This window comes from Oryzias latipes, chromosome 7, assembly GCF_002234675.1.
Source record: "Oryzias latipes chromosome 7, ASM223467v1".
NCBI lineage: Eukaryota > Metazoa > Chordata > Actinopteri > Beloniformes > Adrianichthyidae > Oryzias > Oryzias latipes.
Genome location: NC_019865.2, coordinates 26045570 through 26061334, shown reverse-complemented (window position 1 = coordinate 26061334; position 15765 = coordinate 26045570). Strand labels below are relative to the sequence as shown.

The 15765-nt window shown below is 40.1% G+C and overlaps 1 protein-coding gene and 1 long non-coding RNA gene across 2 annotated transcripts in view; one reads left to right on the top strand and one right to left on the bottom strand.

The window, feature by feature from the left end:
- The window catches only part of LOC101155433 (E3 ubiquitin-protein ligase MARCH9), a 30623-nt gene extending 19374 nt beyond the window's left edge, over positions 1-11249 (top strand). Inside the window, exons 2-4 of the mRNA XM_004071045.4 lie at positions 4538-4693; positions 9133-9325; positions 9882-11249. Of these exons, the coding sequence (XP_004071093.1) occupies positions 4538-4693; positions 9133-9325; positions 9882-10213 (681 nt within the window). The 3' untranslated portion in view covers positions 10214-11249. The remainder of the gene's footprint in view (positions 1-4537; positions 4694-9132; positions 9326-9881) is intronic.
- Positions 2228-6502, bottom strand: LOC110015392. The gene is made up of 2 exons (XR_002290586.1): positions 6011-6502; positions 2228-2904 (listed from the first exon to the last, which is right to left on the bottom strand). It is a non-coding gene; the product is annotated as an uncharacterized LOC110015392 (long non-coding RNA).
- Positions 11250-15765: the final 4516 nt, after the last annotated feature.

Here is a 15765-nt window from a genome sequence, read left to right as displayed (position 1 = left end):
GTAAGTCACTTTCCATGGATGATGTAACACTCACTCGGTCCAGTTCTCGTATACAGTTGGTGTTTGATGCTTTGCTCAGCTTATTTTAGCATCATGATTGGGAACCCATGAAGCCTTTGCTGTTTTACAGACTATGCTTCAACTCACTGACAAACATTTTAAGTTTTGTATTCTGACTCAGTGTTCACCTATCATTTTAGACTAACTTATTTGCTAGCACAAACATAAACTATGCTGATTACAAGTGTATCATGTTTTTCTTTCACATTTCACAAGCAGGTATGGTCAAACTCAAGGCCCGGGGGCCAAATGTCATTTTATGTGGCCTGCGAGAGCATAAAAGTTTTTCATTTCTCAACATTGTAAAATGTTACACTATAATACATGTTCCTTCTAGCTCAGTTTTATGTTATTTTTCTTTATTCACTTGGACACTTTGATCTTTCATTAATGGAGTTGTGTGGGTTTTAATAAGCGGGCAACATTTAAAAGGATTTATGCTAGAGTAACAAGCAAACACATATTTTCTATGCAACTGTAATTGTCACTTTAAAAACATATTAGGAGTAGTTACATTTATTTTTCCATTACATTTCGTTACATGTATAAGTTAGATTTGGCCCTGTAACCCTTGTGCTATCCTAGGCACTTTAACATTGGGAGTTGGGTCATCTAGACCCACTAGGGTCTAGATGCACAAGGGTTAAGGACAGCTGCTATGCTGATGTGGCCCTCGGTGAAAATGAGTTTGACACCCCTGTTCTACATTAACCCTTGTGCTATCTTAGATGACCCCACCCTTACATTGATGTGTTCTCCCTACCATGACAAAGGTGGATAAAGGTGGAAAGATTTCATGTAATCCATGGACACCAATGAAGATCACAAATCATTGAAGAAAAAAGGTTCAGAGCACTGTCTAGTGGGTCTAGATGACCCAACTCCCAGTTGTGCCTAAGATAGCACAAGGGTTACGATAAGTATTCCAATAAAGTCTTGTCATGAATGCTTTGTAGTCTTTGTGCTTTGCTAATGCTAACTGAGAAGGTTTGTTTCGAGTCAAACTGAGCTAAACTCCTGTTTTTAATCACTCTCTAATTTTTAAGTCAGATTTCAGTCAGATTTCAGAACTCCGCTCTCTTCCCCCCTAACAGAGCTTAAAGCCTCGATGCTCCCTGCTGTCAGTGCCGAGTGCTAACATGCCCCTCTGCCAAACTCACTTCACATCAAGCTGTTCCTTTTCATTGATCTTCTAATGAATCACACTGACGATTCCCCAGAAAAGATGCAGATTTAAAAGCTTTTAATGAATGACTTTCACATAAAACATAATGAAAAGGTGCCATCAAAGGCCAAGTCATCTAGAATAAAGGATTTTTAATTGAGGTGAAACAGCTTCACTGTGGTCATCACTTATGTGGTGAATATGCCCTCTTTATTGCTCATCATAGTACAATAGAAACCCCAGCCTTGGTGTTTGAGCGGCTGACGTTTTGCATTGTCTAGTGTTTTTAAAATGTGCTGTGGCTTTTGCAGGAGTTGACATTTGCATGCTACAAGGATTGATATAATCTTTTGCAGAAATGCACTGTTTAATCTGTCACGTCAGACTTCTGTTTATGGACAGAGAGAGGTTTTTTTTTTGAGCCATGAAGATATTTTGCAAAGCTTTGAAGATAAAACTCACTGCTGAAAAACAGATTAAGTTGTTTCTGGATCCATCTTGAGCAAAATCACAGCTTACAGGGTTTTTCCTTCCTGAGAGGTTTACAGGTTTACATTTGTTAAATCTGCAGGAACAGTTTCTAGTTTCCTTGCTTATTTCCTGAGTCTTTTTATACTTTTTTTTATCCTTTAACATGAATTGGAGCATTGAACAACTTGGTGAAATCGCTTGTAATTCCACTTTTCATGGTCAAAAAACTGTTAAAACTATGGACTGGATGTGACTGACTGTAACTGTTGACAGAAAATTATAGGAACAAATTGTTGGAGAGTTTTCAAACTACCTTAAAACATTTGTGAGGGGTTTCCTTTTTTATAGAAGGTTTTGAGGCCTTTATGTCCAAAAGTTGCACAAAACAAGTTCTCTTAAAAAAGGGAAGAGTTATTGCTGCTGTCTTTAAATGTTCTTGAGTTTGTTTCAGTATATGAAAAAAAAACACATCCCAAAAAATGTGTCTCCCTGTATCAACGGCCAAAGAAAGACATTTTTGAAGCCTTGATCGCAAGAAATTCTTTTATTTTTATTTTTATTTTGAGTTGGTGCTACATTAAATGATGTTCTATGGCTCTCTGACAAATTATGTTCAAAGTTTGAACCACAGTTTACAATGGGGTTACCACGTATTGTATTACCTGGACTTCCACACTGGTCTTTTTGTCACCTGTGTCAATGTAAATTTGTACGTCACATCTCCCTCACACATTTCTGCTCTAATTTCTTCCACTTCCTTCATCACAAAAACTGAAACAAGTATAGAGACTTCCAAGCTAAATCCAGGGTTCAGTTCTACAGTTGAGGATTCCTAAATCCCAAGTGTCCATTCCAAAATTTTAAGCAAACAAGGAAGTGGCAAATGTTGAAGTTCTGGCAAAAAACATTGGAGGCTGGTTTCAAAAGTCAGTTATAAATAAGTAAGTTACTGATTCTAGTCAGATTTACTCCACGTTTTAAGTCTAGTTTCCAGGATATTTGTAGAGTACATTGCATGATTTCTTATTCTTGACAACTGTAAAGGGGAGGGTGGAGCATTTTTCTTCATTCATCCATCCATCTATACAATCTGCTTATTAATTCATTTTGGGGTCACATGGCTGCTGGAGCCAAGCCAGCTGCTGTTGGGCAAAGGCGGGGTACACCCTGGACTGGTCAGTAGTTTGTTCTTGGGCCGGTCCAGTATACTGCAAAAAAAACCATAGTTTTAATAAAGACTTTTTGCAAAAACCCATAAACAAAAAATTACAAAGAATGTGTGCTGCATAAATATGTTGATATGCAGATTAACTTCACACTAATTATATCCAAGTAAGAGACAGGCTTGATTTTGGAAGCAATTCTAATCTCTAGCTTTTGGGGGAGGTAGCTTCAAAAGGTGGTTTCAGTTTGTCTATGGTCACATAGTAAGAAATAACACAATTTCAATGAGCCTTTGGGTTTCAAACCCCCTCATTCATCATCCAAACTTAATGCCTTTTGTGCTCAGTGGGTTACTGGAGCCTATCCCAGCTACTGTTGGGACAGGGAGGCACATCATGGACAGGCCGCCTGTCCTTCGCAAAACGGGTTTCAGATCATCATTAGTCTTTGAAATATTAAAATAAACTATATTTTTAAGCGTAAACTACCAACTTAGTCTCTGTTCAGACTTTCTAAATATTGATGTGACTCTCTGAAGGACAATTGCACTGTCCAAACTTTAGTCGGACCCTTGGAACACCAGTAGGACTCGCTGAGGATCAAACCTTCTGAATGCTGGTCCACATTAATTTCAGGATAAAAAATCTATTTTGCAACCGTAACAAACACCAACATTCTAGCACCACAAAAGCAAAGACCCAGCAGAAAACCCCTCAGACATGCTTTCTTGAACTCTGTCACATTCAGCACAGAGACATTTGTGCGACTCCAGTCAGCTGAGAACACAACACCCTGTGTGGTCATGACAGGAATGTAGTGACATTAAGACAACCAAAACATGGATTGTTGAATTGTGCTAACATTCAAAGACATAATAGAAAACAGCCAGAACCTGAACAGGCAGAACACACACACCTAAATTTTGTTCCACACACCTTCTTTTGTTCCTGCTCTGTCATCTGTCCAAAAGGAAGACGCAGAGAATGCAGTGAACATGACAACTAAGCTTGGAGTAAGAACGACGAGCATGCAAAAAAAAAGAGGCATAAGAGAGTGGACATGAACAGATTCTTCATAAATGTGGAGGATTCACACTTCCTTAGCTCTCCAACCAGATCCATCAGGGAGGAAAAACACTGTTCAGCTGATTTCATTTGACTAATGCACCTTCTATTTTAGACCTCAGAGGGAATGTGGAAATGGCAACAAAGTCGCTTTTTTTACTCGGTTTCTTTGAACTGTCGTTAAAAAATGCTTCCATCTGGCGAAAGGACAGTCTGCGACACATGAGCCTTCAGTCAGAAAATGGAAGGATAAGGGGTAAAAGCTGTAATGATTTTGCCCTGGAGCTCTGTGAGAGGCTTCATAATATACAAAAAACGTGTACACTGTACAGAATTGAATTAAGTAGACATGAACATTTTGATGTGTAAACCATTATGAATAATTTATGCCTGTATTGGATACAGAAATGGCTTGCTAATTTGCAAATATAAATATTGACAGCATAGTTTTTTTGTAACTTTATATTGAGTTTAATTATTTCAAGTAATATTAATGAAGGTGATTTAATTTCACAAAACACTATCAATGTTTTCCTTTTTTAAAAACAGCTTAATAAACTCCGTCTCAGAACTGGTTTGTGTCTAACTGTGGATTTCCTTGTCTTCCCTGCAGGGGGAGCTGCTGAGCCCGTGCCGTTGCGACGGCTCTGTGCGCTGCACCCATCAGCCCTGCCTCATCCGATGGATAAGCGAGAGGGGCTCCTGGAGCTGTGAGCTTTGTTACTTCAAGTACCAGGTCCTGGCTATCAGCACCAAGAACCCACTGCAGGTACTATAAGTAGAACCACAATTAATTTGCTTTGAAGAAAAAAAAACCTCCACAAAACCTATGGGAAATCTTTCACTTCCGGTATGAACCACGTACATGAATGAAAGGAATTGGAGCCAGGTCAGCTCACAAAGCAAACACTGCATGGTAGTCATCTTTACAACAGAATTAGGTACTTACAATCCACATGTCCTTTTAGGAAATTTAGTGTACTAAACAAGACAATAATCATTTTATATTCATATTTGACCTAGAAAAAAATCTAAAACATGAAAAGTGATCAATCTTCACAAAAAAGTATAGACGTTTTGACACAAGTTGGTAACCCTTAAATGGAGGTTAATAGGAAACTGCTCTATTTGAAAGAAAAAAACAGACTCTAGTGGTCATTTGAGGAACTGCAACACGTTGTTCTAGTGGGTTTGCACCACCAATTTTCAAAATTTCTCAAATCTAGATAAAAGTGGCTTAATCTGAAATCTAAAAAACCAGTGTGACATAATATTTCATATTTTTTACACTCACTGGTAAAAAAAATCTTAATATATCTCAAAATACCAGTGATAATCAGGCAGGAAGAAAACATCGCACAGACAAAGTTGATGCTGTCAGTGACCTTTCATATTAAGTTAGTCAGCGGACAAACGCTGCTGCAGCACACTCTTTGATGGAACAAATCACAGGCCTGTCGCTGGTGTGAGGACTGTTTGCCATATTGTGCCGACACATTTTCCCTCTGCGTCACCGTCCGTCTGCCCTCCTTCTCTGAGGCGGCCAAGAAAACCTATGGAGGTGATGTGTTTGTCATCTGTGGGTTTTTCTCGCTGGGGACAAATTACATAAACTAACGGCAGATCGCTTTAAAGCTTTTTTAGTTTTTGTCATGTGTTAAATAAAAGCACAACGTTAGCAGCAAATCAAACAGTTGTGATTCAAGACGGATAACAAAAGTGCGTTCACAGTGACAGAGGGGGATGCTGTGAAATTTTTCCAAATTTTAACATCTCAAAACAAACTTGTTGATCCAAATCATTTTTCTTTTCTTTACTGTTTTAAGTCTGTTTGAACATCTACAACAGTACAAATTAAACAGCTTACATGAAGCCAAATGAGGCTGACTGTGAATAAAGTTTTAACATCAGTCCGGAAAATCTCAAGAAGCTCTGAACATCAGAACACAAGTGTTGTGCTCCCATAAGAGCCAGAAACCAACCATAATACATAGAAGGATTAGTCCTTTTTATAAAACAAAACTATCATCTTAAATCAAGCATTATTATGAATAATCCCAAATAATAAAAAGAAAAGGTTACTCACCTCATCAAGGTTGTTCTGGCATAAAAGTAACCATTTTGGTTGTGTGTGTTTTCCACACATCCTCCAGTTGTTCTCATGATGTCTAAAGACACAGTAGATCAAAGCTTTGCAGTTTCCGACTCCAGATGAGGGACACACTAAACTCCTCCTGCCTCAGGCTCCAGCAGCAAAGCTTTGTTCTGCTTCAGCACCGGGTGGAACCATCGACATGCAGTAGATTACATGGACAGATAATCACTAATATCATGTGGCGTAGTATTATTGACTCAACTCTAAAAAAGGCGGGTTGGATAAGTCAGAGGGAAGGCAGAGTCATGTTCGGTCCACCCCACAGAAATTTATTATTGTGTACCAAAAACTTCCATGGAAATTATTTTTTCCACAGGTCCTAAACTGAAGATGACCCCTGAATTTCTTAAAGTGTTCCCAGTTGTCTTACAATTATGATAATGCTGTTTTTAGCCAAAATAAAAAACCTGTGTTGTTTTCTAGGAAATAGTTTCTGCAGAGCAGTAGGAGTTTGTCAGAAATACACCTCTGAATTGTGGGCGTCACCCTTAACCCTTGTGCTATCTTAGATAACCGCACCCTTACATTGACGTGTTCTCCCTACCATGACAAAGGTGGATAAAGGTGGAAAGATTTCATGTAATCCATGGACACCAGTGAAGATCACAAATCATTGAAGAAAAAAGGTTCAGCGCACTGTCTAGTGGGTCTAGGTGACCCAACTCCCAATGGTAAAGTGCCTAGGATAGCACAAGGGTTAAATGAGAGCCGTTTAAACAAACAGCCCCTCACACACATACCTAACACTACTGGTGCTGCTATAATGATGAACAATATTGTAGTTTTAGGGGTGTGTATCGGCAAGAGTCTGGCAATTCGATACGTAACCCGAGACGCGTCCCACGATACGATACATAGAAAAAGCTCTACCTGAATATTAATACACCTATCATTGTAATAAAATAGTAACATTTATTTTATTTCATGATCACAATGTTAATCCCTGCAACTGTATCTCCCTACAAGGTGCGTTTATCCAAACAAATACATAGTGCTTTTTTTTTTGGTAATTTAAAATGTATTTTTTCTTAAAGGGAAGAGTCAACATTGTCTGATTGACACAGCCAAATATTTTTCAGTTTAAAAAAAACAAGGAATGAATGGCTTAACCAAAAAGGTTCTAAAGGTAAGACTTAGGAAATAAAGTGCTGTTTGTTTCAAACATTGCTTAATGTAGCTTCTCCAGTACTTTTTAAACAGTTCCGGAGCCTGAACGGTGCTTCAAAAATAAAGGGGGTAAAAAAAGAAAAACAAACACTAATTCTATCAAGAAACATTAATGTGTGATGAGGCAGCATGACAGGATGAAGGAGAGCGCTTTAATGAGGCTAAGATGCTTTATTTACATGACAGTAATCTGCACTGCAGCTGCAGCTCTGCTTTCTCACATGCAGAAGTAAACACGTCTCACTCCGCTCATCGCCACAGCGTTGGACTCTTATCAGAGAGTTGTACTATCCAGCCGTTCAGTTCTGAGCCAGATTCCAGCTCAGACGAGGAAAACAAAGACGTACATGGATCTACGGGTGGTGGCATCACAATGGAGCGGAGCAGGGAGCTTGTGGCCCGCTGATTGTAGTTTGTACCTTAAAACTACAAGCCTTTTTCAGATTGCCTTTTTTCATCTGCTCCTGATTCACATTAATTTTAATAAAGAAATACTCAGAAATGCAGTTTTATTCTTAATTTTCTTAATAAATGTCCTCCATCACGAGAAAAATGCTACAAGACCATCTCAAAAACACCAAATACACAATTTCTTCAGTCTTTTTAAATAAAAGGCAGCCAGCCCACTTGCTCACAAGAGACACCTGCCAAAAACAAAATGCTGTAAAAAAAATAGCTACATATACAGACCAAAAGTTTGGACACACCTTCCTATTCATTTGAAGGAGAAGATGTGTCCAAACCTTTGGTCTGTACAGTATCTGAAGCTGTTTGACCTACTTTTGGGATTGCTTGAAAGCCAGGGATCTCGTGGGACAAACTGTCCTGAAACTGCAGCAGACTTTCACAATATTTGAAATCAGCAGAGTCAAAAAAAAAAAATCACAGGTGTTACTCTTTGAGCGTTAGAAAGTTAGAAACACTGGATGTGCACACATGACTCTTAATTAATGTTGTGTGCTTTTTAATAAAACAATAATTAAATAAAAGCTGTTGGTGATGTTTTACTGTTTGACATATTTTTGTGTTTACGGTGATCTGATCCAGGTGCCCCCCCCCCCAACATTATCTGTTAATGGCCCCAGCAACCCCGTGACTCCTTAAAGGGACTCTGCAGTTTTAGAAATGGATCTGTGTTTTACATCAAAATCCCAATTATTTGTATGTTTTAGAAGTATATTTATATATATTTATAAGTATATCCATTGTCTGAACTAGAAACCAGTCCTAATTATACTGAGGATTAAAAAAAAAACTAAATGAAGACTGATCTGCAAAAGAATAACTGCTTAAGTCTGAGTGTGAATGCAACCAGGAGAAAAACACAAGACAATGAAATATTTGTAAAGTAAACAGGGGGAACTAAACTATGGAGTTATTAGACCCTCAAAAGAGAAGAACAAAATCTTAGTGACCAAACAAAATAACCTGATTGCACACAAAAAAAATCAAAAACTGGATGAAATACACAGACTGGATATTTAGCTGCATTTTAAACAACTCTAAACATTCCTTGGAAATGCTTGTGATATTTCCAAAGATTTATTCAAATGAGGTCAAAACATAGAAACCACCTCCTTTATGCTATGAGCTGACCCAAACACACTTACACAACAGTGCCTAACTGTTAAACTGTACATGTGTGTCCATTAAATTGGTTTATGTCAGATATGAATGAGTATTTAGGAGCAAAAACTAAGAGAAAAAAACCCAAAGCTTTAAAAAAATCTAAATTTTAAATATAAAAATATGTACTTTTTTTAAAAAACAACAGATATTTTATTTGGCTGTGACTGCAAATGTATCTTGACATTTGATTGTAATGGTAACAGCATCACTTTGAAGAAACGGCGCTCCTCCTTGACTCTAACATCCTCTTCCCGCAGTGGCAGGCCATCTCTCTGACGGTGATCGAGAAGGTGCAGATCGCCGCCATCATTTTGGGCTCTCTATTCCTCATCGCCAGCATTTCCTGGCTCATCTGGTCCTCCCTCAGTCCCTCAGCCAAGTGGCAGCGTCAGGACCTGCTCTTCCAAATCTGCTACGGCATGTACGGCTTCATGGACATCGTCTGCATAGGTAAAGGTCCAAACGGCAGACAGTGCTGCAAATCGCTTCAGCATCGAGATTTTTTCCAGGGGGGAAAAAAAAGCCGGAGAGATGACAAAGAGTTGTGTTATGCAAGAAGAAGGACAGCAAAGATTGCGGGAGGTAGAAGAGAATTTTTTAATAAGCATAAGTTGGATTATGCAAGGACAACGTAAGGTTGAGGTTATATGGAATTACTGAACAGGCAGATGGTGCTGAGGTAGGAGATGACAACTCCGCGAGAAAGATAAACAAATTTTGTTGATGAAGTACCGCACAAAAGATTGTTTTTAAGGTGCGACTGGCTTGACTTCTCTTGCGTAATTATGAGTTGCCTGTGTAAGACAACACTGAGAACAGATGGCATGAGATATCTGTGCCATGATTTTTGCCAACTGTCTATTCTCATCCTCAGAATGTTCTGTGATGCTGATAGCGGCTCTGCCGTCCACTACCTCCATATTTGAAGTACATCAGTGGGAATTTATCATCTTTTAAGTGCTGTCCTTCACACTGCTTCAATGTTTTGTTTTGTTTTCCCACCCAGGCCTTATCATCCACGAGGGATCATCGGTGTATCGCATCTTCAAACGATGGCAGGCTGTCAATCAGCAGTGGAAGGTGCTGAACTATGAGAAATCAAAAGACTTGGGCGACCCGCTCAGCTCAAACAGTAAGACTGGCGCCCGCGGTTCTCGCTCCAGCCCTCACGGAGTGGCCAGCAGCGGCGGCGGGCGGCAAAGCAGGAGGCTAAGAACTATTCTGAACCACCACTGTGGATACACCATCTTACACATCCTGAGTCAGCTGAGGCCCAACGACCCGCGGATCAGCGCCGCCGCCAACCGGGAGGTGGTGATGAGGGTCACCACCGTATGAGGCGGGGCCAGGCAGGGGATAGACTCCATCTCCGAAGTGAAACAAGTGGAAGAACGTATGGACCTATTATTAAACACTAAAGACTCCAGCCGGAAACCCTGCGAGGAGCTGAACGGTGCCTGGAGCATCAACAGACTGAACCCTTTGTGGATTTCTCCTCTTGTTTCGTACAGCAAAAAGGAAGCCAGATGCTCCTTTTCAATAAATAAAAAAACTGATAAAAATAGGGACATTAAACATGAAATGAACAACGGGGGGATTGTAAACAGGCTTTATAACCTGATCCAAGATGTTTTTCCAGCCCAATATCAGGATAACACACATTTCAATCCTCCAGGTTTTATTTACATGTCCTTTTCTTTTCCTACACGTTTTGATTTTCTACTGCTTTTAGAGGAAATCATGTGACTCCGTACATGCCAAACGTTTCTAACTACGTGTAATGATCTTTCTACAAATGATGCTGGCAAATAGACCGAAATACTGAGACGAAGCAAACACGGGGGGAGTGTGGAGGCGTCAACACAACAATAAATCTCTACAAATAAAACGAAAAAAAGTCAAAGAAAAGCCAATCATTTTCCAGTCACACCTAATCTTTATCGCAATAAGAACGTGTATGTACATTTCACAAAGAATTTTGCATGGATATATCATTTTATTCTTCATCACACATAGACATGTCAATTTTACTCTATTTTAAAAAGGTGCTTGCCAAAATAAAATCTTCAAAGGCATTTGACGTCATCGCACCAACTCTTTGTCGACATGACAAATGCCAGTGTGTTACAGCTCTTTCAGCTCAAATACAGAGTGTTGCTGCTGTGTGCTGATTCAGATTTGATAACAAGCAAAATATTGGATTAAAAAGTGGAGGTCGGATGACCTCTTACCTCTCAGCCTCACATGTTAGTCTCTTCTTTACCCGACGTAACGTTTGATGCATGCAGTGTTGGTTGAGTGTGTTGCTATCTTTCTGATATCCAACTGTCATGAGGTCATTCATTTTCAGGAAATAAACTTTGTATTTACTACACTTTCCTTCAATTTTGGGGCCAGACGGGAAGAACTGCGTGTAGGATTGATGCAAAGGAGGGGCTAAAGAAGGCTGTAACCCTTGTGCTGTCTTAGGGACTTTAACATTGGGAGTTGGGTCATCTAGACCCACTAGACAGTGCTCTGAACCTTTTTTTTCAATGATTTGTGATCTTCACTGGTGTCCATGGATTACATGAAATCTTTCCACCTTTATCCACCTTTGTCATGGTAGGGAGAACACGTCAATGGAAGGGGTGGGGTCATCTAAGATAGCACAAGGATTTAAAAAAAAAAAATCACCCATAAGGTGTCGCTAAGAAATGCACAATGTGCCTCTGATGCAGAAATTTCATATCGATCCTTGGAAAACCCACAGCATCAATTTATTTCCTTATTTTTTTATTTTAAATTCTTGCCCACTGTTAATTGCTGGTGTCCAAAAATAAATAAACAGTTAAATTAACTTTAAGATTCCAGCAGAAAAGTGCTCTTGGGTTCTCTAGGGTTAAATTGAAGCTTTAAATTTAAAGAAACAAAATTATTATTTTTTATTTCTTTACATTGAGCTCAGAAACACTGCAGCAAAGATTTTTTTAAATAGTCAATTAGATCAATACATTTATATAAATTCGATAAACGACAACTTCCCAGAAAAGTTTAAATTACATTTTTTTAAAATCTCTTTAGATGTGAGTTAAATTGGAAAAATAGTTTGTGAAGGGTGTTACGACTCATTTTAACGATTCGTTCCATTTATTTTGAACAATCTGATTCACTGACATAAAATGTATCCAGGACATCTTTAGCCAAAACTTCAACCAGTGCAGGTGAAATTTTCCAGATTCCTTGAATTTCTTGCAAGATAATCAAGAGTAAACTAAACATACGTGCAAACAAACAAGTAAACAAGAATGAATGTCAAATCCATTCACATTTTAGTTTTTCTGCCCACTGCGGTTTTTCCACATCCAAATAATCCAAAGGGAACATTCTGGAACACTGTATGGTCACATGACTTTGCTAAATTCAAAGTGTTTCCACACATTAATGATGGCTCGATCATCTTTAGGTGCCATCACTTGTGTGTCTTCCGCTATGATGCACTTTTTATGTGTTTACGTTAAAGTAAAATAAAAAATTTAAAAAAATGTAATTTTCCAATAATGATATCATCGATTTGTTTCATTTTGAAATTATTTTATGATGAAAATTCGGCTAACAACTTACCTCAGAAGAATCGATCTGGTTAGATCAAAGGAAAATAAATAATTTCATCAATTAAGTCATTTCATTGTAACACCCTCAGTTTGAGTGTGAAACTAGCAATTTCTGATATAAATCAACAAACAGGAATGTTCAAAAATGTCATTCACAATTACCATGGTTACAAACTAGTTTTGGCACGATTTCTGTAGGACTCGACATTTTTCCTGTCGTATCGGAGTATTTTCATAAAGGTTTTATTTTGTTGCTGTGTGTTTGCTCAATCCCTGCAGAACGTTCACTGCTAAACAAAAAACCTTGGGAGAAGAACCAGGGCTGTGTCTTCCTCAAACAGAACCTCTTAACAATTAATCACTAAAACTATAAAGAGCAAATTAAATGACCCACTGTTCCTGAATTATTCAGAGTTGGTATTAAGACCTGGTCTCTCTGTGAAGGCATCACAGCATGTAACCCTTGTGCTATCCTAGGCACTTTAACATTGGGAGTTGGGTCATCTAGAACCATTTTTCTTCAATGATTTGTGATCTTCACTGGTGTCCATAGATTACATGAAATCTTTCCACCTTTATCCACCTTTGTCATGGTAGGGAGAACACGTCAATGGAAGGGTGGGGTCATCTAAGATAGCACAAGGGTTAAATCTCAGCAGTCAATCATGTCACCCCTTGGATGTAGATTCTGATGTCCACCCAGAAGTCGTGTTCTTAGTTGTTTCCTGGATCTTTTTTCTCTCTTACTTCAGCCCAATTGCACAATATAGAGGTAAGTTGTTTTGTTTGTTGTTTGTTGTTTGTTTTTTTGCAAGTTCAGGTTTCAAACTTCTTCTTTCTCTTTCGGCTTTTCCCATCAGGGGTCGCCACAGCGAATCATCCTTTTCCACCTCACTCTATCATGAACATCTTCTACCCTAACGTTAGCCAACTTCATGTCCTCTGTTAAGACATCCATATATCTCCTCTTTGGCCGTCCTCTTGCCCTCCTGCCAGGCAGCTCCATCTCCAACATCCTTCTACTAATAAATCCACTATCCCTCCTCTGAACATGTCCAAACCATCTCAGTCTGGCTTCTCTGACTTTGTCGCTAACACAGGCAACATGAGCCGTCCCTCTGATGTACTCGTTCCTTATCCTGTCTAACCTGGTCACTCCTAAGGAGAACCTCAACATCTTCATCTCTGCTACCTCCATCTCAGCCTCTTGTCTCTGTCTCACTGCTACCGTCTCTAACCCATAGAGCAGAGCTGGTCTCACCACTGTCTTGTACACCTTTCCTTTGAGTCTTGCTGGCACTCTTCTGTCACACAACACTCCTGACACTTTCCTCCAACCGCTCCAACCTGCCTGCACTCGCCTCTTCACCTCTTTTCCACACTCCCCATCACACTGAACTGTTGACCCCAAGTACTTAAACTCCTGCACCTTCTTCACCTCAGCCCCCTGTAACCTAACGCTTCTACCTTGATCCCTCTCGTTCAGACACATGTATTCTGTCTTACTACGACTGACCTTCATGCCTCTTCTTTCCAGAGCAAACCTCCACCTCTCTAGCTGTTCCTCCACCTGCTCTCTACTCTCACTGCAGATTACAATTTCATCCGCAAACATCATTGTCCAGGGAGATTCCTGTCTTACCTCGTCTGTCAGCCTGTCCATCAGCATAGCAAACAAAAAAGGACTCAAAGCTGATCCTTGGTGTAGTCCCACCTCCACCTTGAACTCCTCTGTCTGACCTACAGCACATCTCACCACCGTCATACTTCTCTCATACATGTCCTGAACTACTCTGACATACTTTTCTGCCACTCCAGACGACCTCATACAGTACCACAGCTCCTCCCTCAGCACCCTGTCATACGCCTTCTCTAAATCTACGAACACACAATGCAGCTCCTTCTGACCTTCTCTGTACTTTTCCATCAACATTCTCAAAGCAAAAATGGCATCAGTGGTGCTCTTACGGGGCATGAAACCATACTGCTGCTCACAAATCTCCACCTTCTTCCTAAGCCTGGCTTCCACTACTCTTTCCCACAGCTTCATTGTGTGGCTCATCAACTTTATTCCTCTATAGTTGCTGCAGTTCTGCATGTCACCCTTGTTTTTAAAGATCGGGACCAGAACGCTTCTCCTCCATTCCTCAGGCATCTTCTCACTCTCTAAAATCCTATTGAACAACCTTGTTAGAAATTCCACTGCTGTCTCTCCTAGGCACTTCCATACCTCCACAGGTACGTCATCAGGACCAACGGCCTTTCCGCTCTTCATCCTTTTCAGAGCCTTCCTAACCTCATCCTTTCCAATCTCTGCTACTTCCTGCTCCACAACAACCACATCTTCCTCCCTTCTTTCCCTGTCATTTTCCTCATTCATCAGCTCCTCAAAATACTCCTTCCATCTTTTCTGTACACTCTCTTGGGTTGTTAGCACCTTTCCATCTCTGTCCTTAATCACCCTTATCTGTTGCACGTCCTTCCCATCTCTGTCTCTCTGTCTGGCTAGCCTGTACAAGTCCTTCTCTCCTTCCTTTGTGTCTAACCTGTCATATAGCTCATCGTAAGCTTTCTGTTTGGCCTTTGCCACCTCTCTCTTCACTCTACGCTGCGCTTCCTTGTACTCCTGTCTACCTTCCTCAGTCCTTTCTACATCCCACTTCCTTTTAGCCAACCTCTTCCTCTGGACGCATTCCTGTACTTCCTCATTCCACCACCAAGTCTCTTTACCGTCTTTCCTCTTTCCAGATGACACACCTAGCATCTTCCTACCTGTTTCCCTGATAATCTCTGCTGTAGTTTCCCAGTCCTCTGGAAGCTCATCCTGACCACCCAGGACCTGCCTCAACTTCTGCCTAAATTCCTCACAAGTTTCTTCATTCTGTAGCTTCCACCACTTGGTCTTCTTTTCTGTTTTCCCTCTCTTCTTCTTCCTGACCTCCAGAGTCATCTTACACACCACCATGCGGTGCTGTCTGGCTACACTCTCTCCTACCACCACTTTGCAGTCATTAACCTCTCTCAAATGACCTCGTCTACATAGGATGTAGTCCACCTGAGTACTCCTACCTCCACTTCTGTATGTCACTCTATGTTCCTCTCTCTTCTGGAAGTAAGTGTTGACTACAGCCATTTCCATCCTCTTCGCAAAGTCCACCACCATCTGTCCCTCCAGATTCCTTTCCTTCACACCAAACCTGCCCATCACCTCCTCATCACCTCTATTGCCCTCACCAACATGCCCATTAAAGTCTGCTCCAATAACAACTCTCTCTCCTCTGGGAAAACTCTCTATGA